The 25780-nt window shown below is 45.4% G+C and overlaps 6 protein-coding genes across 8 annotated transcripts; 3 read left to right on the plus strand and 3 right to left on the minus strand.

Moving 5' to 3' along the window:
• The first annotated feature begins 1749 nt into the window (after positions 1 to 1749).
• On the plus strand, positions 1750 to 3876 carry LOC108097320 (zinc finger protein 25). The gene is made up of 2 exons (XM_017199540.1): positions 1750 to 2035; positions 2116 to 3876. Exon 2 carries the CDS (start codon positions 2120 to 2122, stop codon positions 3281 to 3283), a length of 1164 nt encoding a protein of 387 aa, XP_017055029.1. The 5' UTR covers positions 1750 to 2035; positions 2116 to 2119; the 3' UTR covers positions 3284 to 3876.
• A 239-nt stretch (positions 3877 to 4115) lies between these two features.
• Positions 4116 to 4770, minus strand: LOC108097321 (NADH dehydrogenase [ubiquinone] 1 alpha subcomplex subunit 13). The gene is made up of 2 exons (XM_017199542.2): positions 4663 to 4770; positions 4116 to 4600 (listed from the first exon to the last, which is right to left on the minus strand). Exons 1-2 carry the CDS (start codon positions 4766 to 4768, stop codon positions 4242 to 4244), a joined length of 465 nt encoding a protein of 154 aa, XP_017055031.1. The 5' UTR covers positions 4769 to 4770; the 3' UTR covers positions 4116 to 4241.
• A 440-nt stretch (positions 4771 to 5210) lies between these two features.
• Positions 5211 to 15409, plus strand: LOC108097165 (probable citrate synthase, mitochondrial). 2 transcript variants are annotated; one of them, XM_017199298.1, is made up of 3 exons: positions 5211 to 5453; positions 12707 to 13684; positions 14108 to 15409. In XM_017199298.1, the coding sequence occupies exons 1-3, from the start codon at positions 5226 to 5228 to the stop codon at positions 14477 to 14479; spliced, it is 1578 nt and encodes a 525-aa protein (XP_017054787.1). In that variant the 5' UTR covers positions 5211 to 5225; the 3' UTR covers positions 14480 to 15409. The 2 variants fall into 2 exon arrangements, with proteins under 2 accessions (XP_017054787.1, XP_017054788.1); XM_017199299.2 differs by lacking the exon at positions 5211 to 5453 and adding an exon at positions 6105 to 6352.
• A 268-nt stretch (positions 15410 to 15677) lies between these two features.
• Positions 15678 to 17792, minus strand: LOC108097166 (protein swallow). Its single transcript, XM_017199300.2, has 3 exons — positions 17402 to 17792; positions 16516 to 17331; positions 15678 to 16440 (listed from the first exon to the last, which is right to left on the minus strand). The coding sequence occupies exons 1-3, from the start codon at positions 17658 to 17660 to the stop codon at positions 15962 to 15964; spliced, it is 1554 nt and encodes a 517-aa protein (XP_017054789.1). The 5' UTR covers positions 17661 to 17792; the 3' UTR covers positions 15678 to 15961.
• Positions 17793 to 17893: 101 nt separating this feature from the next.
• Positions 17894 to 22683, plus strand: LOC108097164 (transmembrane GTPase Marf). 2 transcript variants are annotated; one of them, XM_017199296.2, is made up of 9 exons: positions 17894 to 18178; positions 18673 to 19173; positions 19228 to 19517; positions 19587 to 19925; positions 20191 to 20202; positions 20349 to 21275; positions 21344 to 21514; positions 21618 to 21814; positions 21879 to 22683. In XM_017199296.2, the coding sequence occupies exons 2-9, from the start codon at positions 18864 to 18866 to the stop codon at positions 22078 to 22080; spliced, it is 2448 nt and encodes an 815-aa protein (XP_017054785.1). In that variant the 5' UTR covers positions 17894 to 18178; positions 18673 to 18863; the 3' UTR covers positions 22081 to 22683. The 2 variants fall into 2 exon arrangements, with proteins under 2 accessions (XP_017054785.1, XP_017054786.1); XM_017199297.2 differs by lacking the exon at positions 20191 to 20202.
• A 182-nt stretch (positions 22684 to 22865) lies between these two features.
• On the minus strand, positions 22866 to 24608 carry LOC108097167 (serine/threonine-protein phosphatase 6 catalytic subunit). The gene is made up of 3 exons (XM_017199301.2): positions 24346 to 24608; positions 23996 to 24283; positions 22866 to 23935 (listed from the first exon to the last, which is right to left on the minus strand). The coding sequence occupies exons 1-3, from the start codon at positions 24508 to 24510 to the stop codon at positions 23477 to 23479; spliced, it is 912 nt and encodes a 303-aa protein (XP_017054790.1). The 5' UTR covers positions 24511 to 24608; the 3' UTR covers positions 22866 to 23476.
• Between the last annotated feature and the right edge of the window lie 1172 nt (positions 24609 to 25780).

Here is a 25780-nt window from a genome sequence, read left to right on the forward strand (position 1 = left end):
GTATATTTCCAGGAGAACCATAACTCCAATGACCCTAAAATGCTATGGCATTTCATTTAAATTGAGCATTTTGAAATACCCAGAATTGTCTGGAAAATTCTGGAAACATTTTGCTGTGCATTCGAATAAGAGTCAATTAAATTTTAAATTGAAGCAATACATTTAAAGTCATTCATTAAATAAAGGCTGAAAGGAAAACCAATTTAAACCAGGAAGAAATTCAAGAAATTTTGAACAAAGAGCCAATGTTGATTTAGGAGAAATTTTAAAATAAACATTTAAAAATGCAAACAGATTTAGTTTACGGGGATTTATGGGACGTTTTTAGACTGAACGATATCTCCAAACTCGAAACTAACGTCTGTAAAAAATATTACGATTAGAGAAATTCAATCTATTCCTGACTATTCCTAGCTGTGGAAATAAAAAATAAATAAAATAGGGCCCTTATTCCCCGGGTACAACGATTTATAAGTCAGAATATGTACGATAGTGGTAATGGGCACTTATTATAACCTACCACAATTTTTAATCAGTTTATAAACATGGGTATAGCTTTATGTAGTTTTTTATTTGAGTACATATGTACATATGTATATTTTTTGTCACTAATGCCAAATACATTTATTGCATCTCTGATCAAAAACCGATGGTGGGTAACGGAACCCCTACATGTATAGTTAAATATTTTGTACTTTAAACCTCTGGACTTTCAGTGACGCAATTGACTTCAGATACATATTTATATTGCAATCTTAGCGCTCATGTGATTGTGCGTCATTAACCCTTTTTTACTCTAATCAAATCGTTGTCTGTACGTAGATTCTTCCAGAAAACGTAAAATTAAGAATAGACAATATCTATACTTCGAATGCCTTTGAATAGAATACAAACATTTCAGCAATAGGATAGATGTTGGTTATCTAATTATTGTTTCCTTTCCATAGCTTTTATGTTTTAGAAATAAATGTTAGATCGATAAATATTACAACTGGGCCCAAAAATAATAGTTAGAGGGTTAAACAAGCAAAAACTTTCCATTCATGGGAATGTGCTGAATGATCTTAAATTGACTGAGTCGGCTGAGTCAGTAACGAGCTTTTCCGACATCGCCGATTGATCGTCAATGGGCGATAATTGGTTCAAGGTCGTTTAAGGGGGGTGTCATGAAGCAACACTCCCGTTAATAAAGAGGCCGCGAAAAACTTAAAAACAAGAAACAAAAACGAGACGTGAAAAAAACAAAATGCCAAACTTTAAGTGCAATATTCACATATAGCCGCTCTAAATATAGATGCGGGGCGCTGGCGCATTTTTTAGTGGCCATTGATCGCAGCCAAATGCAAGCATTGCTTGGCGACGTGACAAATGCAGTGTCGAAAATAGTCTTGCCGATTTCCCTGACATCTTCCTCACGACAGGGCGTGACGGAGGAGATCAGGCAAAAAGTTTTATTGTGGAGCTGTTTAATTGAATATACAATACCCATTGAAGATTTCCTCATTAAGTTCATAGTTCATAATCTATTAAGTATTACGAACCATGACATACTTAATTACTGCAAAAAATGTTTAAAGCCATAAGGCAATTTATTTGTAACGTTTAATTGCCCTTTTGAATACGCGCAATTCCAACAGTGCTGCCACTCTTTTTTTGTTATCGATAACAGCGTAAATTGAGAGGCGGATGGAAACCAGTCACAAAAAATACCAAAACCTTCTAGAAAACGAAGAACGCGCTAAAAAATCCCTTGTTCGTCCACCATCTTGGCCGAAGTTGCCACAAAAGTAAAATCACGGAAAAAACTACCCGATCTCGCAAAAAATAAGTGTTGACTATTGTGGAAAAAAAGACCAGAGAACAGAAGTCCGCCAAAAAGAAGTTGCCAAAAGCAGGCGAAGATTGGAATACCGATTTTAGCTGCCCAAACGCTTCTGAATCCACATCCACCTTCGTTTCCAGCGGAGCGAAAGAGAGAGAACGCGTGGAAAGAGGCGCCGACAAGGAGGAGCCGTCAGCCGTTGTGAGAAAAGGGGTAAGCCTGACGAGTCATTCAAAACTTGGCGAACCCTGCAGCAGAAACCATTTCCAACGGCATTTTCAAACCATTTAAAGCAACATGAACGCCAAGCGTGTCAAGTACTCGACGGTGAAGGAGGAAATCGAGCCCGTGCTCATTCAGCACGATCCCGATGTAGAGGAGGAGGAGGCGGAGGAAGAAGAGCACCATGTCCTGCAGGAGCACGAGGACGACGGCCAGGAGACGCAGTACACTTACGCCTACACCACCGGTGAGGACGACGACACCGAGACCGCTGTGGTGACCCTCAGCGATCGGGAGCACGAAGCATTGACCAATGCCCAGGAGGTGATCATTGATGAGAACGGCCATGCGGTGACCCTGCAGCAGCTGGTCGAGAACAGCACCGTCGAGGAGGTGGAGACCATCGAGCAAGGCGATGGCACCCACACCATCCTGCGTATAGTGCCCAACATCCATGGCGAGGACGAGGAGGAGCCCGAAGAGGAGGAGGAACTCGAGGAGGGCGAGGAGCTCGAGCACGAGGACGATGAAATCGTAGCCGTGGAGCACGATGAGGGCGATGTTGAAGAGGAGGAAGACGAGGTGGGCTCCATAGTCTTTGAGGGCACCATTGACCAAGCGGAGCAGGATCCGCACGCCCGCAATAAGACCTTCTACTGTCCCAACTGCGGCAATTGCTACAGTGCCGCCGGTTCCCTGAAGCTTCACATGCGCGCCTGCTTGCGCCAAAGGAACGAGGTATCTGCCGAGGACCGCAAGTGTAAGGTCTGCAGCAAGGTCTTTAATTCGGTGGCCTACTTAAAAGAGCACATGATGCGTCATACGGGCGAGCAGTCGTTCCGCTGCACTCGATGCTATCGCAAGTTCATTGAGGAGGCCAAGTACACCGCCCACATGGAGTCGCACAAGAACCAGGACAAGCTGGAGGCCGAGGCAATGGCCCTGGCCGCCCAACACGGCGGCAAGAAGGTGGTTGTCAAGGAGTTCCAATGCGCCTTCTGCTCCCAGAACTTCACAGTGGTCTTTGAAGTGGGCCAGGTGAAGCGTCGCTACGCCTGCGATGCCTGCCGCGACAAGTATTCGAACGCGGAGGCTCTGCGTCAGCACAAACAGCAGGTGGTGGAGAAGCGCGAGTTCAGCTGCGAGCGCTGCAGCCGGAAGTTCGTCTTTGAGGGCTTCCTGCAGCGCCATCTGCCCACCTGTGATGGCAGCATCAAGCGTCGCAGGGACATGAAGTAGAGGCGGCCTCAACGTGACGGCAACTGGCGGCACCGGCAGCAGCTGGAGATAGATAGATACGAGCGGGAGGAGCAGCAAAACGAGCAGGAGTCGCCGCCGCCAGTGCGTTACGTTGTTATCAAGCAGGAGGATGTGGGGCAATAGGATCACCGGGATCACTTGGAGGATAAATATAAACCGCCAGGACCACTTAAATCATAACGTGAGGGAGTAGCTACTGGCCATCTACAGCTTGACAAAACACCATAAGCATATGCTTTTTTTTCGGGGCCTAAGCAGAAACATTCTTTCTTTAACCAATTCCAGAGGAGAGCGTCCATTTTGTTTACCTACATGAATACCCTATACATTTGTTATGATTTCATGGCCAGCTGGCTTTGAAGGATGCGTGATTTAGAGGAAGACGCACGTTGGACACACATACGGAAGGCGATTATGGCCAATGTATAGATATATATTACTTACTTTTAATTACGACTACTTAATAATAGAGCCCAAAATCACCCGCTATTGTGTAATAACCCCAAACCGAAATGCTGGTACACAAACGCGCGTCAAATTGATCTTGAATTTAATAAATCAATAAAACAAGATTCTTAAAAAGCTCTCACTTTTAACTCGTTCCAATTGCAATATAAATTGGCTTTTGGATTTAAAGTTATCCTACAGTTAAAAAAAAAAAAATCGTAATGGGATTCCCCGTACTTTGTCTACCCAAACCGTTTTTTGGCCATTTTTGAGCACTGCTTTGGGACAATTTTACAGATGGACGGCAACGCCCCAGTCGGCAACTTCTGGTAACCTCGGTGCTCCAGGAAAAAAAAACTCGGTATTTCAGCCAATCTGATATTATAATTGGATGATATTTAGCGCTTAGGCCATTCTAAAAACAAAAAAGGAGCTTTCACAATCGATGATTAGGCGTAGGCATTAACTAATCCCTTATATTAGGGCCAATTTAAGACCACAGCTTCAAGTGGGCACGCTTGGCGTAGGACTTCCAGTCCGAGTGGGCGTAGAACTCCTTGAAGATGGGTGTGACCAGGGTGTCCTCCGGCAGGGTCTTAAACACGGGCTCACCATACCAGGTGCCCACTTCCCAGCCGGGCACGTTCTTCATCAGCTCGGCCTCCTCGTCCCGATTGCGGCGCAGCTGGCGCAGGAACTCCCGGTCACGTTCGGCCACCAAAATGGGGAAGATGACGTTCTGGGCTGACCGCATTTCGATCTCGTCGCGTTTCACCTTCTTGGCGGTCAAGTAGTAGATGCCCAGGCCAACGGTCGTTACAACCACATAGGCTCCGATGGTGGTGAAGCCTGTGAAGGTTCATATCGCTTATGTACCACTGAATCCCTCAGACATCGCGGAAATAGCTTACCTGTGAAGTAGCTCTTGGGTGGCACACGAGCAAAGGGGATCTTCTTGTAGCCGCCCGGCGGAGGGAGGTCCTGTTTCGGAGGGCAATGCGGCACGGCCGTCGCCATGGTGAGTCCTGATCGGAGTCAAATATATCAGTCGGCTATAGCCTAAGCAAAATCATTACTTACGCTCGAGTTAAGGGGAAGAAACCAGTCGAAATTTAATGTCAAAAAAATGACGTTTTTGCATAACACCAGGGCAGTGTGACCGGAGCATTGAACTGTAATACAATCGATGATGTTCCGATACTATCGATGTTTCCAGAAATTTGGCAAAACATTTTTTAAATTCAAAGTCGACTTATTTATCAGCATAAAAACTGATTTTATGGGCTTTTAGTTTATTGAATGAAACTAAAACCCCCAATTCATATTTTCAATATTGTAAAGTGTTTAAATAGAGTTTTAAGATTCTCTAGTTCAATGAGTTACCTGTCAAAATAACTCAAATTATACATAACTTGTTTTCGTGTTCCCTTAAAAATTTAAGGCAAATCAAAGAAAATATTTTATTATATTAAGTATGTGTTTAGTACGCCTTTTAAGCGCTTTTACAAGGCATTGTTTTCGGCAACGTCGTTTTATGGCCAAAAAGTCAATTTGGGAAAACAAACCCTTTGGTCTCCACCGTATACGATCTAAACAGGAAGACGAGATTTCTATGCAACTAAGGGAACAAGAGCAGGAGCAGCCACAACCATCAAATCCAGAATCTTTTGAGGGAATACCTGACACGCAGCAAGATGAGCAAGTGAGTTTTTCAAATGGACCGCCCACGCGGTTCCTCCGCCGTCTTAGTCGGAAATCGAAATTGTATCGTTAACGTTATCGGTTTTGAACAAAATCAAATCATCATCAGCGAGGGATTCATAGCTGTAGGGAAATGGTTTCAAAGAGTTATGAATGAAAATATGTAAACTGTGGCAGCAAATGTGAAACTTGGTTTTATTTCAACAGAAACAGTTTAGAAAATGGTTAAGCTATTAAATTATTGCCAAGTGCGGGTGGTTAGGTGCCGTAGCAGCGAGCCCGAAGCCCACTCCTTTAGTGTAACCCATCCCCGATTGGGCTCTCTCAGAGAATTAATCCGTTTGCGAAGTCGTTTTCCCCTGATACCCGCTTGGGAAAACCTTGTTATCTGTTTAGCCGTTTGGGAAAAAGTTATAAATTGTTTTGGAAAACGTTATTTCATAAAAAGTTTCTGTTACTCAGATTGAAAAAGCGCCTCTAGCGGACGAGTTTGACAAACATTCAAAGATAACAACCGATGGTGGGATGATTGACTAAGTCCACGAAATCTATTCCGGTTTCTTTCGCACTTACGCGAAAACACCCTTTCACTCGCACTCATGTAGTGTGCAATAATGTACTGACGGATCCGTCGAGACTACCTTATACTTATTCTACCATGAGCGGGCGGTTTCAGTTGCCGCGCAGCTGCTAGACGAGAAAGAAATTCGCCGAGAGCCCCAAAAATAAGAACACTTCCAGAAAAAGGAAAGGCAATTTTTTTCTGTGTGTGTGTGTTTTTTCAGTGCGAGAGGGATTTTCAGCCAAGGCGAAAGTGTTTTTCTTCTACTCGCAGCCGTACGTAATCGCATTGCCATGTCGCTCTATCGCATTTCCGCACGCAAATTGTCCGAGGCACAGGTAAGTCTATCTTAATTTTTCCCGGTGTATAATTTCATTCCTGTGACTTCCTTGCGGATCCCACTTAAACAATTTTCCACCGAGTTCCCTTTTAGAAACGATCGTAAAGTGTGTCGCCTTTTGTTTTTTGTTTTTTTTTTTTTATCATACTCCTACAACTCCTTCCTTTAGGGTCTCTTCTTCTTCCACGCACGTCGCGCTGGAATAAAAAGAAGAATTTCCAGCCATGTGCTTGCGATTAAGAAACTTTACTCTCTTCATTGTTGCTGGCAAATGATAAGTGCTACTCAGTATGTGTGTGGGCTATGTGATTGTTCTAATACATTACATAATCGCCAAATGAAATTCGCCTAGCTATTTTTTTTTTGGCAACATCGAAATGCCTCTATAAATAAATTTCTTTCTTGTATTGGGGGTTTAACGAACTCATCTTTACGGGCCGCCCAAATTGTTGTTGTAGAGTTTGGAAAATTTCCACAAAACCCGGCTTGAAAATTTTGTTGGCCTGATTCTTGTAAATTTACAACAACAAAAACAAATACAAATGCCACGGCGCAGAGCGCGGGAAAGAGAGTAAGATATAGAGAGAGGGGAAAACAAAGAGTACTTTTTCTCTCTTTTGTTCCGTTTCCGTGCGTGTCATATTGTTGTTTTTGTTACCAAAAAAAGATACACTATCTCTTTCTTTCAAACGAAGAAGTGTCCGCCGAATGACCTTAAAGCAAAAGGAGGAGGAGCACGCCCACCCACCCAACGCCCACCGGCTATGCACATCTGCAAGTGTATAGATTGCATAATGCTAAAAAAAACATGAGCGAAACAGCAAAAACTGCGCTATGATAATTGAAAAATCAATACCACCAACAAACACACACACACAAAAAAAAGGGCTCGCAGGACGAGCCTCCTTTTGGCTTTTCGGGGGTGTTTTTCCTTTTCTTTATCCTGTGTTGGATAATAGGTACACGAAAAAAAATTCTAATTCAAAATGTATAAAAATCTTTCAGTCATTTTGACATGATTTGTATCTGATAAATTCAGTTCAACATTCTCTTAGCGAAAAAACACTTATTCTTATAAAAATGTCCTAAATGAATTCTAAACAAATTGTTAGCAAATTCGTCAAAATACATTTTTGTTTGTTTATGTTGAAGTACGTTTTTTTCGGTGTAGATTTGCGAAATGTTATGCACACTCTCCAGATTCTTCTTCATCCTGTTCTGCAGACGCTGGCAGATTGCCAAAAAAAAAAAAAAAAAACATCGCTGACGTCGGCGGCAGAGGCGGTTTATTTTATTAAATTTTTTTTAATGCTATAAATGTTAGACTAAACACGGGTATAAGTAATTTGTTTGTTGCCTACTCTTAGTTTTTGGTAATTTTGGGCAATCAATTAGCATTTTTTTTTGTTTGATATTTTAGCAAAATAAAACTACTGTTGTTTTATTTGCCTTTGACGTACCTTGACGAAATGGCAACACGCGAAATTTTTTATCGCCCCTCCGCTAATACGTCACAAATCGTGACGATTCTTACGTAACGCTTGCGGCCCTTTGGCAAAAAAAAGATAGTTTTTTTTTTTTTTTAAAGCAAACTGAAAGAGAGTAGAAAGTTAAGAGAGTACTTCTCTATAGAGTCGCACAAAAAAATAAACGGAAATGTAAACAGATGATCAAGCGATTGCATAAGAGCAAATGCATAATTTATACGCGGCATACACATTTGTATATTAAGTTTTACGGCCGCAGCTCGTTTTTATTTTTTGATTAGGGAATCTAAATCGGGATTTTATGACCGGTGGGACAAAGCTCAAGTGGACCTTTTCCACCTGGATTACCACCAATCCCGAGTTCTAGTTATGCGCAAGATAACGCCATTAGCGGGCGTCATGGAAAGTTTGAGGACCCCGAGATAAAGAAGGGGGCGTAAATCCTCCCACCGATGGGGGCGTGTGAGGTGAAAACTTCCACCCACCACTTGGTTTTGCCCGCAAGAGAGGATTACATAAATGCACACATTAACGAAACCATATCAATCGTAATAAATTCTGTTTAAGTCAAAACCTTTTACCATCCAAAATTTATTGTCGGAGTAATAAATAATTAATAAAACGCCATTTAATACTATTTCTTATCGACTGAATTATGTTTGCCGTTATCTACTACGGTTTTTCTCTTCAACGTACATTTTATTAAGCAAATTTTCACATTGTGTGAAACATTTGATAAAATAATTTTGTCTGCTATCAGCAGTACCAACATTTAATGCTGTTTAATTTACATATTCACTTACGACCGCAGTGCCGCAATTTACAATAAAGTATGTATTTTAATCTAAGTATTATGCAATTTAATCTGGTCAGTAAAAATGTCACCTTGTCATTGCCTAACCGTAATGAATGCATTGTAATTGCCCTACTCTAATGGGTTAAAATACAGCATTGCATTGCTCCTAATAGTGCTGCATTATTATATCATATTTTTAAAATAATCTAAAGTCGGTGAGGAAATCAGCAGACACTGCACGTCGATGGTTTCTGCTCGTGCATCATTTGTCTCATTCTTCAGTTATAGCCGCCTCGATCCGCAGTGCCCCGCCCACTGACTATAGCCCCCTCGATTCTGGGCTGATAAGCGTGACAAATTTGCGCTGGGCACATGATCGGTAGACGTCGCCATACGTATATAGCTGATAGCGCCGACACGCAAAGCCCCCCAGTTGGTTGGTCGGTTGGTCGGTTGGGAATATAAGGTGTTAACTCAATCAGTTTCAGTTCGCTCGTGATAAAAAAAGAGCCAAATATTTGTGTTTATATTTAGGCGATTTCGCAATGCGCAATTGAGCAGGGATCAACTCGCAAATTTGTCGCCAGAAAAACACACATAAGCACAGTACGCCAAGGCGGGCTAATGGATGGGCCAAAAAGATACAAAATGTGTCTATATCTGAGATACAAATGTATCTATATCTGAGTGATTTATTGGGCAGCAGGAGGGAAAAAAAGGAACATGCAAATGAATTACTGTTTACGATACATTCCTCTCAACTTCCCGCCAAAGCCTCGTTATGATCTTGGACTTAGTCAGAGTTTTACAGCTCGTAAATGACTAAAGGCGAAAAATCCCACCCGGCAACAACATTCTGAACAGCCTGAACAGTCTGAAGTTTGTTCAACTGATCCGATCCGAACGGGATTACGTCACGCGGCACTTTCAATGCGATGCGATTGTGTGATGTGTACTTACTTTCGGCGTCTGTGGCGGCAGATACAATATAAAAGGAGGGGGGAGGGGGGGGATGTATAGAGAACAGCGAATAGCGCACTAAACTTAATTAAGACGATTAACTTGGACAGAGTTGAACGGCGCTGCTGCTGCTGCAATTATTAGACAACTGACAAGCGTTCTCTAATAGCAGAAATCATCAAACCGAATTGAAAACGTCACGCGAGGCAAGGAGAGCCCAAGGTTCTGAGATCCACCACCCCACCAATCCCCCTGCCCCCTGCAATCCCCATTTACCGCGAGATCAAACAGTTTTCGTGACGATCATTCAAATGCCGTGCAATTGAACTACAGTGATCGCTCCGAAATTGAAACTTTTATCGTTGCATGGCGTTAATTGCAAGTGCAAGCCCATTGTTGCTTCATATATATTATATATTCCCTTGTGTAATCTGAATATGGAACAGATCTCCGATCATAAATGCTACTATTAAATTTAATCTCAGTTCGCAAACTCAACTAAGCTTGCGGTTCAAGGGATCACTGTAGTCTGGGTGTGTGAGAACACTCGATTCCATCTCCACTGTCGGGGTCACCGGCGGCTCACCTCGATGACAACTCTGCTGTTTGGTTCTCGAGGCTTTCCCGGCTTTTCCAAGGTCCGCCATTTTCGCAATAGGAAACTTTTATTATGAGCTATAAATACTTGTGTTGATTGCATAATTCGAGCACTGGGATCGTTCGATCCAGATGAGGATTGTCTGGGGCGGCGAAAGGAAGTCTTCGGTCGGCGGGAAACACGCGACCCCAAATCAAATCTCTTCCTTGATGACAACGCAACTGCGACTAGGCGACTAGTTAGACATGCGATAATTGCCGGCGCGTGAGACCTTGAAATTCATTTGGAACGCTTGCCAACTCGGGGGTTTCTGCTTATCAGCAGATGAACGCTCGCCTCTGCGCCAGATAATGAGCCCCTCCAATTGTATACAAATGTAGTATGCTCTTCTCGGCTAAGGCAGAACTTAAGGCCCATTTGAAGTACCCCCCGAAAAAAAAAAACAATAATGAAATAAAGCATAGCGATAAGATACAGTGATGCGTGGTCATTAGGTTTCGCTTCGATTGGAGCTGTTATGCAAGCCTTTCTCCCAGCGATACAAACCGCACACCTGACAGCTCAATTAGCATTTTCTTCGACGGCAGTGTGGTATTTTTCTTTGCGGTTTGCACCGGCAACAAAACGACGTTTTTCACCTTTTCTTCGGTTTCCGATGTCACACTACTAACTACTACACTGCAGAAAATTGGGGATATGTTAAAGTGATTTGAGATTGTTTTTGAGTCTACTTGTCAAGTAGTAATTTTCCTATTCACCCGAGCAATTTCTTTCGCCCAGTGCTGCTTTTGTGGTAACGAAAAGCGACATTTGCGGTTGGCAACCGACGCGGCCACCCGCCTTCTTCCTTTTAGACCGATATCAACCTGTTTGTCGGTACGCTACTCCTCTATTATCGGCCATTAATATGCACGTCATGCTGGCTAAAACGTTGCTCTTTCTTTTATCAATGAAATCGGAGCTTTATGCTGCGGGGAAACCGGTCGCAATCAAATGGTCCGCAAATCATGCAATTCAATTTGGAGGCGGCGCCACAAGTTCACTTGGGTAATTGAATTTGTTGACCCACTGGCCGCGCAGCAGAGTAAAAAAAAACACGAGGGGTATTGTGGCTGGGTTTTTTTTTTTTTTTTGTTGGGGAAACGACGGTGCTCCTCCGGCTGTCAATCAAAAGCAAATCGCACTTTGCGCTCGCCGAGCAGCGGATCGGTATTGAAATTGGACTCTCGGGCTCCAAACGCAGCTCGGAATTCCATTTCCATTCCGTTTCGTTTTGTTTGACAAAATGCCAACGCGTGGCATAGATCACCAGTGGCGTTTCCAGAGGGGGCTGCCAATTTGGGTTTCAAATTAGAGTGTTCAAAATGTATGTGTGTGTAGTCACTTTCTCTCGAGATTTAAAACCCTAAGAAGTGAATAATATTCAAAGTTGTTTAAACCCTTTTAGGTGATACAAGCCTATGTTTTTTTTTTCGATTTGTATTTTTTGCGTGTTCGGATCTCCCACCAAAAGACTTCCGAAAAAAGCAAAAAAATATTGACGCGACTTGGTGGTTGGCAGGTGTTGTGGGCGGTTCGTTGAACCTCAAATTAAGTTGGATTGAATTAAATGCCGGCAGCTGTTTGTGCCACACACACAGTTCGTTGAGCCGGGGAACTAGTTCGTCGTTGAGTCACGACATTAATGTTGACATAACGTGCGAATGTCGAGTGCCGAGTGCTGAGTGCAGCTTTATCAGATCGCCGGAGCTCAGACTCTCGCACAGACGGGGTATTATTTATTTATATGCGTTTCGCCTTGTACTTGAAAGCGCCGCTCAATGACGGACAGAAAACAAAAAAACAGCCGATTGCAATCGATAACATTCGATTCGGAAGTGCTTGTTAGTTGTAGTTGTCAGTTGGCTAAGCAAATTAGCGGGATTTGTTTTCGTTTTTGTGCTTTGGGGGCTTACATATGTCAAATGTACCGTGATTTATGCGGTGAGACTCTGATTTATTCGGCAACTTCCTTAGGACAGTTTAAAAGTTAAACGTTGTTTTGTTTTTCCCTGAATAAGCTCAAATCGTTTTGAACAGTTATTATTTACAGATTAAATGCTTTGCTTAAGAAACCCATATTCTAATCGCTATTTAAACTGCCTTCTTTGTTAAGCCAGGCTATCAAAATTTTCTTCAAGACTCAATACGCATTATTGAATGTTATCTTTAGTGATTATTTGTTTGGGATCGTTTATTTGAACAGAGAACAGCAATTGGAACAGAAAATAGTTCAGCTGGTCCGCTGATCGGGGCACCTCAAAATAACTGCCCATTTAATTACACACTCAAAATAACCAGCAAACTGGGTTTCTTCGATAAAAAACAAGCTTGTAAAACCGAACAAAAAGTCCCCCACAACAAAGTGATATCCCCATCATGTGATTCACCAACTTTCCATATTCCACATCGAAAGTCCCCCAAGAGGAAGCCCCAAACTCACTCGAATGTCTCACCTTCGACCAATTGCAGAAACTGCCAAATGTGGGAGCCTATGTGCGCATGATCGCCGCCGATGGACGCAGCCTGCGCGACGTGCTGGCCGCCAAGGTGCCCCAGGAGCAGGAGCGCGTGAAGAACTTCCGCAAGCAGCATGGCGCCACCAAGATGGGCGAGACCACCATCGACATGATGTACGGCGGCATGCGCGGCATCAAGGCCCTGGTCACCGAGACCTCGGTGCTGGATGCGGACGAGGGCATCCGCTTCCGCGGCCTCTCCATTCCCGAGTGCCAACAGGTCCTGCCCGCAGCCGACGGCGGCACCGAGCCCCTGCCCGAGGGTCTCTTCTGGCTGCTGCTGACCGGCGAGGTGCCCACCAAGTCCCAGGTGCAGCAACTCTCCCGCGAGTGGGCCGACCGCGCCGCCCTGCCCCAGCACGTGGTCACCATGCTGAACAACATGCCCACCACTCTCCATCCGATGTCGCAGTTCGCCGCCGCCGTCACCGCGCTGAACCACGACAGCAAGTTCGCCAAGGCCTACTCCGATGGTGTGCACAAGAGCAAGTACTGGGAGTACGTCTACGAGGACAGCATGGACCTGATCGCCAAGCTGCCCGTCGTCGCCGCCACCATCTACTGCAACACCTATCGCGGCGGCAAGGGCTCCCGCTCGATCGACTCCAACCTGGATTGGTCGGCCAACTTTGTGAAGATGCTGGGCTACGACAACGCCCCCTTCACCGAGCTGATGCGTCTCTACCTGACCATCCACAGCGACCACGAGGGCGGCAACGTGTCGGCCCACACCGTTCACCTGGTGGGCTCCGCACTCAGCGATCCCTACCTGTCCTTCGCCGCCGGCCTCAACGGTCTCGCTGGTCCCCTGCACGGCCTGGCCAACCAGGAGGTGCTCGTGTGGCTGCGCAAGCTGCAGAAGGAGGCTGGCAACAACCCCTCGGAGGAGCAGCTCAAGGAGTACATCTGGAAGACCCTCAAGTCCGGACAGGTGAGCGAATCCAAATATTCAAAAAATACAATACATACACATATGTATGTATGTATTCAGATGCACGTACTAGAAAACATTCAAAACAAGAATAATGGCCATCCACTTGGCTGATATATATTATATATATATATATATATATATATAATATATATGTTGTTGCGAGCAGTTCTGTTGGAGGAATAATATTGTATTTTTAGATACGCCTTAAAGAGTCTGCTTGTGGACCAGATCCATTTTTGTTCTTTGATTGAAAACTCTTATAGCTATATTTTAATAATTATTACGTTGCATTTCAATAAGAATAGTAATATGTAGATTCAAAATTCACTGTGATAGAATTCCGAATAGTTATGGAATGTATCGAATACGGAGAATCTGATCGTGATTATAATGATTTCGTACGATTTGCGTACCTTTCAGGTGGTTCCCGGCTACGGACATGCCGTGCTCCGCAAGACCGATCCCCGCTACACCTGCCAGCGCGAGTTCGCCCTGAAGCACCTGCCCGATGACGAGACGTTCCAGCTGGTGTCCAAGATCTACAAGGTGGTGCCCCCGATCCTCACCGAGACCGGCAAGGTGAAGAACCCCTGGCCCAACGTAGACGCCCACTCCGGAGTCCTGCTGCAGTACTACGGCATGAAGGAGATGAACTACTACACTGTGCTGTTCGGCGTCTCCCGCGCCCTCGGCGTCCTCGCCTCCCTCGTCTGGGACCGCGCCCTCGGCCTGCCCATCGAGCGCCCCAAGTCCTTCTCCACCGATCTGCTGGTCAAGATGGTCCAGAAGTAAGCCTCTGGACGAGCGACCGGTTGGGGAGCGGCAGGAGCTGGAGTAGCCGGAGTAGCTGGAGTAGCTGGAGTTCAATGAAGGATGCAGAGCCTGTAGATTGTAATAGACGAGGGACGAGAGAGAGAGAGAGAGAGAGAGGGATTCGATTAGATTGGATTGGATTGAATTATATTGGGATTGGATATCGATTTGACGACGCTGATATTGAGAGAGAGTTGGATACGATGTTTAGTTGAGGAGAACTGCAACCAAATACGAACCAATAGGAAAAACCAGAAGAAAACTGCAACACACTGCAACCGCAAAACAATAAGTTGGTAATAAGGCAGAAAACTTATTTTTAGTAGTAAAATAATTAACGAAAAGATACCAACAAGCAACCACTGAATTAATTGTATAAGCTATATATATTGATTGACTATATATATAGGGACAGGCAGAGAGAGAAAATCGTTTGCGCCTATTGTTTATGTTCAGCATTTCCCCCCATCCGAACACCACCCAACCCCCCACGAACCTCCCACTCCCACTCCCACTTTTTTTTAGTTTGTTATGTTTTCATCTTAGCCGATCGACTAACCAAGACCTTAATGCTGTATCCCCCGCAGTGCCCCAAATGACCCACCAGCACCTCGCCTGAAACCCTGAAAAATTACTAACTGGATAACAGTTTACTTTTAATTTAACTATAATTTATTACGCAAACAAGATACAAACGAGAAATACAATACAAACAAAAACAAGTGTAAAGAAACCAACAAAAACATTTAAAAAACTCAATAAAAAAACAGAACAATAAATAATATAACGCATAGAGAGTAGTTATTGCCAACTCCCCCAGTTTGGAGGAGGAGCTGCAAAAGCGTTCGTTCATTGCCGTGCAAGTGTATTCGGGAAAGCAAACTCAAAATAAACCTTAGCAAACTTGAATCGAAGAGCGTGTCTCCATTTTCAGAGCGAAAGGGTGCGAAAAGTCGACGAAAGGTGACGCGAGTGCCGAAAATCGAGCAATCGAGCAAACTGCCAGAGTGACTGAAGTTGCACTGGCAACACCGGTGTGACCAAACCTCCAAATGACGCACGGACTAGTCACATCATTTCAATAGGTGAAATCTTAATATAATTTCGCATTCCCCACAAAGTGAAATTAAATAATTCGGGGCTCAAGGGCCAGATGTCACCAGATTCTTTTTTAATATAACTGGAAATGTGCAAATTTATTGTTAAAATAAGCAAGTATACTCGGAATAAAATAAATTTAACATTTCTCATACAACACAATTTGAAAGTTACTTATTTTGGAGGCAAATCGAGCCATTTCGGATAACTAAAAGTATTAAAATTAGCAGTTTTAAAAATATTTATTAGGTTACACATGCACATACTGTTGGTTAACTGAATACCGGGGCAATAAAACTGCTCACTACATAAAATAACAAGAAAATGAAAATACAAAAAAATAAATAAATAAAGTATGGCGAACTATCGCTGGTTCCTCGGATCAATGAACTCCCCCATCTGGGTTAGCGGCAGTCCCACTGTGAATGTGGAAGTGCTGGCGTTTAGTTGATCGCCATTTTTGCAGCGAACGCAGGGCCCCAGAAGGCGGAGCATCCGACTGCCGAGGGTGGTCCTTCTTGTTCTGCCATGGACTTGGGCTTGGATTTGCGACTGCGTCATCGATTGGATGAGCAGGTGCGCCTGGCTGTCGTTGATGCTCTGGTTTTGACTCGTATCCTGGCTAAGGTTGATGCCCAGCACCTCGATGACCCGGTTGTGACGCTTGTCAAAGTAGTAGATGCCCTCGCGGTGCACCCACTGCCTGGACGAGGGCCTCTCCTCCTCATGACCCTCGCATTCGATGGCCGAGTCGTTGCTGCTCGGCTGACTTGTTTCGGAGCTATTCGGCGCCGGATCTCTTCTGACCAGTGCCAGTGACGAGGAGCCTCCACGAGTGTCCCCTTTAAAGAAAAGGAAACAATGGTAAGAAAGTCGTGCTGTAGTTCTGATTTTGTTCTAGTGTCCCCGACCCTTACCGTTTCCACTGGCATCTGCTTCAGTGCTGTCGTTGCTGAAGTCCAAGGACTTAGGTGGAATTGCCAACTTGGACTGGCCGGGATTTTGAGGGATTCGAACGGTGGGCGCTGCACTAAGCAGAACCATCTCGATGGAGCCATCGCTGCTGTTGTAAGTCAGATCGCCAGGAGTGGCCACTGTATTTACGGCGGAGAAGGGATCTGTTTGGGTGGCCTGGTCAATGCCCGCCGGCGGCCAGAAGTTCAAGGACCTTAGCGAGTGACTCTGGTGCCGCCTTAGTTTCTGCTGACAGTCGCTAAGCTCCGACCGCAGTGCATCATAGTTAAACTTCATACTAAGCATTTCCCCTATCTTCTCGTCTAGGCGGAATTGCAACTGGTCCTTGTACGTCTGAAGGGTCTCCTTGTCCTGCTGCAGGCTCTCCTTCTCCTGCTGCAGCACCTCGACCTCGGCCAGCAATCTCTCATAACTGCAGCTGGATGTGGAGTTCGAATTGTAATTCGAATTGGAGTTGGAGTTACAGTTGTAGTTGTAGTGGGAGTTATCCAGTTTAAAACGTTCACCGGCATCGACCCGCCGGGAATTGGGCGTCAGGTATTCCGGCATGGAACTATGCCTCTGGAATCCGGAAGCCGACGCATTTCGCCTCTTTTGATCCTGGGCATCAATATCCGCTATGTACTGGCGCACCTTGCTTTTCACGTGCTTGTAACGGCGTTTCGTGTACGCCGAGTGGATGTCCTGGTAGGACACCGCCTTGCTGCTTCGTGCGCTGCCCAATGGAGCTTTTTCCCCGACCCCATGGCAGCCATCAACTTTAGAAATTAAACAATTGTAGCTCGATACATTTATGGATTTTTTTTTGCAAGTTATGTGACCGCTCACCTTCATCGGGATCATCCAACTCATCCTCCTGATCGCGACCCACAGGATCACTTACACACGTTTTGTCGCTCTTGTTGGCCACATCCACATCGCCATCCGCATCCGTGTAGCAGATATCCAAAAATGGCGCCGGATTCCGCTCGAAGGCGGCCGGCTGATGGTGCTCCGAAAACCAAGTGTTCCTAGTGCCCAAACTACTCAAATTGTTTAGCTGGTCAAAGAGCTCGTCTGAGGGAAAGCTCTCGTCCTCGATACTCATATTATAAACACAAAACGCAGAAAAAAACAGGAAAAAGGACACAAGACCACAAAGGTTGCAATGACATTTCGATTTTAGTTGGAGCGGGAAAGGCACCGTTACTTTTTGGCTTACTGGAATGTCTGCGATGTGACCCTTAAAAAGTTAAGCGATTGCCGTTTTTAAATATATATCGATATATGCTTAAGCAGGGAGAACGCTTAAAAGTATCAACGCGTCTGAATTTAAGCCAGAAAAAATCGATAGTTGGTCACACTTGACGTTACATCATGTGCATTTTAAAAAAAATTATTAACTAAATTTTGTCGAATTGCCGCATTAAAAGCTTGATTAGCGCCAGGAACTGAATTTGGACGGCCGCGCGGGGGAAATGAACGGTTATTGGATATTTAAGCACCGCCTTCCACGCATTTGCATGTAAAAACTCAGAAGCTCAGAAGCAACAACAAAAAACCGGAGAGGAAAATAAATAAAAATATATAACAAATACAAATATGAGCGAGAGTGGCAATAATCAGGTTAGTTGGTGTAGCATGATGGAGCGAGAGGGGGATTAAACATTATCAATTCGATTTACGCACACAAATGTAAACTGTCAAAAAGTAACAAAAAAAACATTAGATTATATTAATTTTGGCCTGTATTTGTTGCAGCGCAATTGGACCACTTGTATGTGTGTGTGCGATTTGCGTTGCGGTATTTTCATTTTTGCAATATACAGTGCACGTTCGAAAAAGTCTCCCAAACTCTTGTCAGATAAAACACATGTTCTAAGGCAGCAAAAAAAAAAATTCAATACCCGAAACTACATATAAAATATTTCGTGTTCTGTGAACTCCCTCACGATGATTTAAGGATTTTACCAAATGACGAAATGTAATCACTTAAGCAATTTTACTTTATATATATTTTAAAAGATATTAACCCTTTCGAGAGTGCACTGTATCATTCATTACGTTTTTCCTTTCGTTTTGCCTTTGGTGTCATAATTTTTCATTTAATTTCGTTTCAGTTTTGTGACGTTGATTTTTGAGCAAGACCCACAAAAGGCAAATTACACAAGAAACTAAGATATTTGAGTTTTGAGTTTTTGGTGGAGGAAGAAACCGAATCCCTAGGCTGCATACCTTTTGTTTTGTATCGCAATTCTCTTCTTCCCCAAACCAACTGCAAAACCCACCAAATCTTGAACCGGATCCCGAAATGGCGGCCTACTTGAACCGCACCATCTCGCTGGTGACCGGGCAAACGGGCCCCACCGACGACGACGACCGTCACTCCTCGTCGACGGACACGGTGGACAAATCCGGACCGGGATCCCCGCTCTCGCGACTGAACTCATCGCTGCAACCGTCGGGTTCGACGACGGCCGCCAATCTGCTCCCGGAATCGCGGCTCTATCAATCCAACGACAAATCTCCACTCCAGATCTTTGTGCGCGCCAAGAAGAAGATCAACGACATTTACGGGGAGATCGAGGAGTACGTGCATGAGACGACCACGTTCATCAATGGTGTGTAGAATGGCGCAAAAATAACACCCCAACTAATTTTTTCAACCCTTCCAGCCTTGCATGCGGAGGCGGAGATCGTGGACAAGGCGGAGCGAGAGCTGTTCGAGAGCTATGTGTACAAGGTGGCCGCGATTCGCGAGGTCCTGCAGCGGGATCACATGAAGGTGGCCTTCTTTGGGCGCACCTCCAACGGCAAGAGCTCCGTGATTAATGCCATGCTGCGCGAGAAGATCCTGCCGAGCGGCATTGGACACACCACCAATTGCTTTTGCCAAGTGGAGGGCAGCAACGGCGGCGAGGCGTATCTCATGAAGGAGGGATCCGACGAGAAACTCAATGTGGTGGTAAGTCCTGTGTCTTCAGATCACTTATAGAAAAATGTTTCGACTAATTTGCCCTAATTCCAATCGCAGAACATCAAGCAACTGGCGAACGCCCTGTGCCAGGAGAAGCTCTGCGAGAGCAGCTTGGTGCGCATCTTTTGGCCACGGGAACGCTGCAGCCTGCTACGCGATGACGTTGTCTTTGTAGACTCACCCGGCGTGGATGTGTCCGCCAACCTGGACGACTGGATCGACAATCATTGCCTCAACGCCGATGTCTTTGTACTGGTCCTCAATGCAGAGTCCACGATGACGCGTGCCGAGAAACAGTTCTTTCACACCGTCTCGCAGAAGCTGAGCAAGCCCAACATCTTTATCCTGAACAATCGCTGGGACGCCTCGGCCAATGAGCCCGAGTGCCAGGAGTCGGTAAGGTCTTCCAGGAAGCCCCTTAAGTCGGTCAAAAGTCTTTACCAGAACCAGTATTTCCTTTATTTGGCAAGGCTAGGTATTCATGCCCACAAAATCACGGTTTTGGTAGCATTAATACTGGGCGCGATCAAATCATTGCCATCTCTCAAATCTCTTGTATGCCCGTTGTCTCTGTGTTGATGTCTGTCTTTTATTTTCGTTTATTACCCAATCAACCAATCTATCAATCAAACAACCAACTACCCACTGTAATCAACGCCAGGAACTGGCTAAGGTAATGAATGAGCTTGCTTGGTCCCCGTAAACCCCATCCGCTCGTGAATATCCTTGTTTACTCCCCCTTCTTGCCTTCTTGGTTGTCCTGATCGTCCTGATAGCTATAATCGGTAGTTACAATGGCTTGTTTTGGTAATTTCATAGGTCAAGTCCCAGCACACGGAGCGCTGCATCGATTTCCTCACCAAGGAGCTGAAGGTGAGCAACGAGAAGGAGGCCGCCGAAAGGGTGTTCTTTGTTTCCGCCAGGGAAACGCTGCAGGCGCGCATCGAGGAGGCCAAGGGCAATCCGCCGCACATGGGTGCGATTGCCGAGGGATTCCAGATCCGCTACTTCGAGTTCCAGGACTTCGAGCGCAAGTTCGAGGAGTGCATCTCGCAGAGTGCCGTGAAAACCAAGTTCCAGCAGCACAGTTCGCGGGGCAAGAGTGTTTCCGGGGACATGAAATCGATGCTGGACAACATTTACGAACGGATCACCATATTCCGCAACCTGAAGCAGGACCAGAAGAACCTGCTCACCGAACGCATCCAGGGCACGGAGACGCAGATGATGCAGGTCACCCGGGAGATGAAGATGAAGATCCACAATATGGTGGAGGAGGTCGAGGAAAAGGTGTCGAAGGCTCTCAACGAGGAGATCTGGCGTCTCGGCGTTCTCATCGACGAGTTCAACATGCCCTTCCATCCGGAGCGTCTGGTTCTCAACATCTACAAGAAGGAGCTGAATGCCCACGTGGAGAGCGGCCTGGGCAGCAACCTGCGTGCCCGCCTCTCCATGGCGCTGGCCATGAACGTGGAGTCCGCCCAGACGGAGATGACCGACCGCATGCACGCCCTGGTGCCCAACGAACAGCTGCTGGCCACCAGCACCAAGATGGTCGTGCGCACCCAGCCCTTCGAGATGCTGTACTCGCTTAACTGCCAGAACCTCTGCGCCGACTTTCAGGAGGATCTGGAGTTCAAGTTCAGCTGGGGCATTGCGGCGATGATCCAGCGCTTCACCGGCAAGGTGCGCGAGCGCAGCAAGAAGGGCCAACCGGCGCTGGTCAACCGACAGAGCAGTATTGGGGTGCGTTGGGGAACGATGATTGTGCCAGCTCCATTCCTAACTCAAACTCTGCCTTCTCCTCCCTACAGCACAGCGTTTCGACGCCCGCCACTACGCCCGTGGAGGCGACTCCCGTCTGCCTGCTGCCCACGCCCGGAGTGGCTGGCATCACGCCCGAACAGCTGTCGCTGATCTCCCGCTTCGCGGTGTCCTCGATTGGATCCCAGGGCACTGTTGGCGGCCTCGTCGTCGCTGGCATCGTAAGTTTCGCTGCTCCTGACGTCTGTTCAACGCCTCTTGTGCTTACGAATGCCCAAGCAGGTGCTCTTCAATAGCTATGTGCTGAAAACTCATCACTTGCAGATGCTGAAAACGATCGGATGGCGCGTGTTGGTGGGCGTTGGCGCCCTTTACGGCTGCATCTACCTGTACGAGCGCCTGTCGTGGACCAATTCCGCCAAGGAGCGCACCTTCAAATCGCAGTACGTTCGCCATGCCACCAAGAAGCTCAAGATGATCGTCGACCTCACCTCGGCGAATTGCAGCCACCAAGTTCAGCAGTGAGTATATTGATTGCGGAACTGTCCTGAACCGCTCAAACACAACACGATCCTTCCACTCCAGGGAGCTTTCGAGCACCTTTGCCCGTTTGTGCCGCACCGTTGACACCGCCACCACGGACATGAACGACGAGCTGAAGACGCTCGACTCGCAGCTCAACATCCTGGAGGCGAACCAGAAGCAACTGAAGCTGCTCCGCAACAAAGCCAACTACATACAGAACGAGCTGGACATCTTCGAGCATAACTATATATCACCGCAGTAGGAGGGGGAAGAGTGGAGGACAGACGGGGCATCCAATGCGATCAGAAGCTTTAAACTTGACTCACGAATCCGCAAGGGTTGATAACCAATAATCAGAAAATGGGAAAACATAGAAATCAAGGAAAAGCAAACAACCAAACGACTACAAAAACAGTAATTGACTACGTTGACAAACTCTCAGTTTTTTCCTATTTTTATGTAAACGCATGATTGGCACCTCTTTATTCTGTTTCGTTAAAACAAATTATTGTTGTTGTTGACCATTATTTTATTTCCTACCTATTTTACACAATGTGAGGATTATTTAATTTTTTTTAACGATCGTTGACCCCGAATACAGACGTATACACACTGTGAACATGGCCGGGTGCCATAGAAAGCAAGTTGAGGTGAATTATATTACAAGCCCCACTAGAAAGCGAACGTCTCTTATTTTCCCTCTATTAGAGAGTCTTGTAGTTATACATATTGTTTTTGAATTGGATTCTAGAATAATGAAATGGCGCTGTGGGGTAATGCAAAAACGATATAAATAGTTGTTGTTATTGCAAAACAGAGAGATGATTCATGAACGAAACGAAATAAAACATATTTATGTAAGAAATATAGTTGTTTTCATTAACTGGGTTCCCAGAATTTGTTGTACTTATTGCTGCCTCCTTAAATGCGGCATCACAAAAGTGAAAGAGATAAAAAATGGACACCCATCTATAAACTTGGACAGCATTTCCTTCCCCAAGCAAACTAAAAATGGATTTCAATCTCCATTGATTTTCGACAAACGCATTTCAAAATTGTCTTTTTTGTTTTAATCGTATCGTTTTGATCGGGATCACACATTTGGTTTTTCGTAGTTCTTGTGCCACTTATTTTCATCAAAGCATTATTAATACAAAATGTACAAAATATATAGTTCGTGTGTGTTTTCACAGAAATAAATAAGTTTGGAATACAAAATATAGTGAATTATATAAAGGCATGCTTCTGTAAATGTCTCTAGCTGCTTCAGCATCCATTCTCAGTAAATACAATACTTGGATATTCTTCCTAAACAAATCAAATATATACTTTCATTCTATTATAGGTGTTGCACTTTGACTTGCCGAAAACAAATAACAAAAGGTTAAACGTTGAGCTTACTAAATAGATATGTGTTTGCCATACAAAAGGGCCGAATATTACAGGTGTGTGTGTTTTCTGTGTTTGAGAGTTCTGGTATTTTGTGTGTGTATGTTTTACTTAAAGGCGTTTAGAGGTGGACAAATGGATCAGGCGAAGGCTGCCCTCAGCTGGTCCACAAGCGTACATAATAATTTGCCACGATGCCGATTCAGTGGGCGGATCGTATTTGGATCGGTATATGGTATCGTATCGTATCACACGGGGCTCGCCTCGCATTAGAGGAAGTAGGGGGTGGTGTTCTGCTTGGGTATCACCCGCTCGGCGTCCGGGACCGCCAGGAAGATCTTCGTCTGCCTCTGCTGCGCCGTCTCGAAGCTTAGGATGGCTGCCACGTTCCCGCAGCGGTAGCAGTAGTTCGGTGCCGACCACACGGTTACCAGCTTGCCCTCGAACATGTACTTGATGCCCTCGTTGACCAGCTGGTGCGCCCGGCAGATCAGGTCCAGGTTGTTGATGGCCATGAAGTCCTTGGTCACGTTGTGGCCGAACAGCCAGCCGGCGCCGCGCGGACTCTGGCCCCAGTACTCCATGTCCTCGGGATCGGACCAAACCATGTCGCAAAAGGCGCCTTTGTACGGGATCTCACCGTTCCGCTCGATCGTCCGGATCTGGTCGAGGGTAATGATCTCGGGACTGAGGCCGCCGTGCACGCACAGGACCTCCTCGTCAATGATCTGCGATCAAGAGACAGGGATTACATATCGTTGATTGTCTCATTTGGTGGAGCAACTTACGGCGGCGATTGTGAGCAGATCGAAAACCTTGCAACAGTACTTCCATCCGTTGGCGTTCCCGTACTTGCTGAAGCACTCGTCGAAGAATCCGTACACCTTGGTGATCTGGCGCGTCTCGTGGTTGCCCCGCAGCAGGGTGATCCGGCTGGGGTACCGGGCCTTGAGGGTCAACAATCTGGTGAAGGTCTCCAGTGAGTAGTAGCCCCGATCCACGAAGTCGCCCATGAATATGTAGTTGGTGTCGGGCACTTGGCCTCCTGTACGGAACAACTGCTCCAGGTCGTAGAACTGATTGGGAAACGTTACGAGGATTACTTTGGGATCAAGATAAGGCGCAGTATTGGGCTCACCTGGCCGTGGATGTCGCCGCAAACGGTAACGGGCGTGCTCACAGGCAGGATGTTCGTCTCCTCCAGCAGAATGTCGCACACCATCTCGCAGAGCTTCTTGAGCTCGTTCTCCGGCAGGTACTTGCACTCCTTCACCATCTCTATCCACTTGTCCACATCGCCCATCTTGACTGTATTGCAATCCGCCGATCCTATCCAAATCCACAAAAATAAAATCCGTGTGTTGATTATATCCCGAGCTAGAGATGGGAAAATACCGATTGCTCTTCGAATAATCCCGAATCAGTTTATTTCTGAAATACAATTTATAGGTAGTAATAAAAGTGAGCGACTGCCATAAATATATGTTTAAATATTTTTAAAAACAATAATTTTATTTTCTAATATACAATACATTAACACTGGTTGTGCACACACTGATGAACTAGTTCTCTCCGTTTTTTTTTCCACAAATGTTATCGATAGCCACTCTGATACTTTCAAAAATTCAAATTCAAACTAGTCCCTGTGCGCAAGCGGGATTTTTCTTATTCTCCATTTTTTTAAGCCAAAGCTAAATCAGTTGCAATTAGCTTTTAGCCGCCACAAATCATAATTAGTCTGTGCTGAAAGCTTTGTAAATCCTCTTATTTTAACCCCTCCACAGAACTTCCCCACCATTTATGCATATTTCTTAAGCCTTCTTGAAAATAATCACGCTTTTAAATTTTATTACCACGGCACGCTACTTGTTAGCTGTTTGTTTTGTTTTCCGTTTTGTGTTCGCTGCCTTTTCTTTCGGGTGTTACGGACGCGTGCTGGCATGCGTTTTTCGGTGGGGGTGGCATGGGTTAATGGCGCCGGTGCTTGTTTGGAGTCTCATTAGCACGCTGCCATTTGATTGTACTCTTTGCATCTCGAGTTGGAAAAATTAACGTGCCATAAAGGTGACAATTTTTGAATGGGGAAATGAAAATAAAATAGAAGGTGCGAGTACAATTTGATTGCATTCTTAGATTAAATTAGTGTTAAAGCGTTTAATGAATAAACTCTCTTGATTTGTAAACAGCAATGTAATTCTTTTAAAACATTTCGTTAGTTTTTTTTTTAGTTCGCTTTTTCTGTTATGTGAACCTTCCCTTCACTCCCAATGAGAGAGGGGGCTCTTTCCCGCTCCATTTTTACAAAGATGGCGTGCTCCATCATTAGTGCCGTTACTTTATGCCCTTCCGTTTTGGTATTCAACTTTGGCTTGTTCTCGCAGCAGCTTTTTGTGCTCTTTTGGCCAGCTTTCTTCGCTAGCCCTCCCCCATATCCTGCCACATCCTTCCATTGTCCTTGCTGTCGCTGTTTGTGTCCGCATGGCACAATGTTGACAATTAAGTTAAACTTGTTTTCTTACTTCGTTTCGTTACGTTTCGCCAATTTCGCTCTCCCTCTAAAAGTCAAAGTCCTG

Source organism: Drosophila ficusphila, unplaced genomic scaffold (genome assembly GCF_018152265.1).
Source record: "Drosophila ficusphila isolate 14025-0441.05 unplaced genomic scaffold, ASM1815226v1 contig_198, whole genome shotgun sequence".
Classification (NCBI taxonomy): domain Eukaryota; kingdom Metazoa; phylum Arthropoda; class Insecta; order Diptera; family Drosophilidae; genus Drosophila; species Drosophila ficusphila.

What these genes read in the sequence shown, in the direction of transcription:
- LOC108097165 (XM_017199298.1), top strand. Translation starts at nt 5,226, where the DNA reads ATGTGTTTAGTACGCCTTTTAAGCGCTTTTACAAGGCATTGTTTTCGG. An exon ending in ACACGCAGCAAGATGAGCAA is followed by an intron (nt 5,454 to 12,706) that starts GTGAGTTTTTCA and finishes GACCAATTGCAG; the next exon opens with AAACTGCCAAATGTGGGAGC. An exon ending in AGACCCTCAAGTCCGGACAG is followed by an intron (nt 13,685 to 14,107) that starts GTGAGCGAATCC and finishes CGTACCTTTCAG; the next exon opens with GTGGTTCCCGGCTACGGACA.
- LOC108097320 (XM_017199540.1), top strand. Translation starts at nt 2,120, where the DNA reads ATGAACGCCAAGCGTGTCAAGTACTCGACGGTGAAGGAGGAAATCGAG.
- LOC108097321 (XM_017199542.2), bottom strand. Translation starts at nt 4,768, where the DNA reads ATGGCGACGGCCGTGCCGCATTGCCCTCCGAAACAGGACCTCCCTCCG. An exon ending in ACCCAAGAGCTACTTCACAG is followed by an intron (nt 4,601 to 4,662) that starts GTAAGCTATTTC and finishes GAACCTTCACAG; the next exon opens with GCTTCACCACCATCGGAGCC.
- LOC108097164 (XM_017199296.2), top strand. Translation starts at nt 18,864, where the DNA reads ATGGCGGCCTACTTGAACCGCACCATCTCGCTGGTGACCGGGCAAACG. An exon ending in GACGACCACGTTCATCAATG is followed by an intron (nt 19,174 to 19,227) that starts GTGTGTAGAATG and finishes CAACCCTTCCAG; the next exon opens with CCTTGCATGCGGAGGCGGAG. An exon ending in TGCAGCCACCAAGTTCAGCA is followed by an intron (nt 21,815 to 21,878) that starts GTGAGTATATTG and finishes CTTCCACTCCAG; the next exon opens with GGAGCTTTCGAGCACCTTTG.
- LOC108097166 (XM_017199300.2), bottom strand. Translation starts at nt 17,660, where the DNA reads ATGAGTATCGAGGACGAGAGCTTTCCCTCAGACGAGCTCTTTGACCAG. An exon ending in GTTGGATGATCCCGATGAAG is followed by an intron (nt 17,332 to 17,401) that starts GTGAGCGGTCAC and finishes TAATTTCTAAAG; the next exon opens with TTGATGGCTGCCATGGGGTC. An exon ending in AGCAGATGCCAGTGGAAACG is followed by an intron (nt 16,441 to 16,515) that starts GTAAGGGTCGGG and finishes TTTTCTTTAAAG; the next exon opens with GGGACACTCGTGGAGGCTCC.
- LOC108097167 (XM_017199301.2), bottom strand. Translation starts at nt 24,510, where the DNA reads ATGGGCGATGTGGACAAGTGGATAGAGATGGTGAAGGAGTGCAAGTAC. An exon ending in GCGGCGACATCCACGGCCAG is followed by an intron (nt 24,284 to 24,345) that starts GTGAGCCCAATA and finishes TTTCCCAATCAG; the next exon opens with TTCTACGACCTGGAGCAGTT. An exon ending in ATCTGCTCACAATCGCCGCC is followed by an intron (nt 23,936 to 23,995) that starts GTAAGTTGCTCC and finishes TCTTGATCGCAG; the next exon opens with ATCATTGACGAGGAGGTCCT.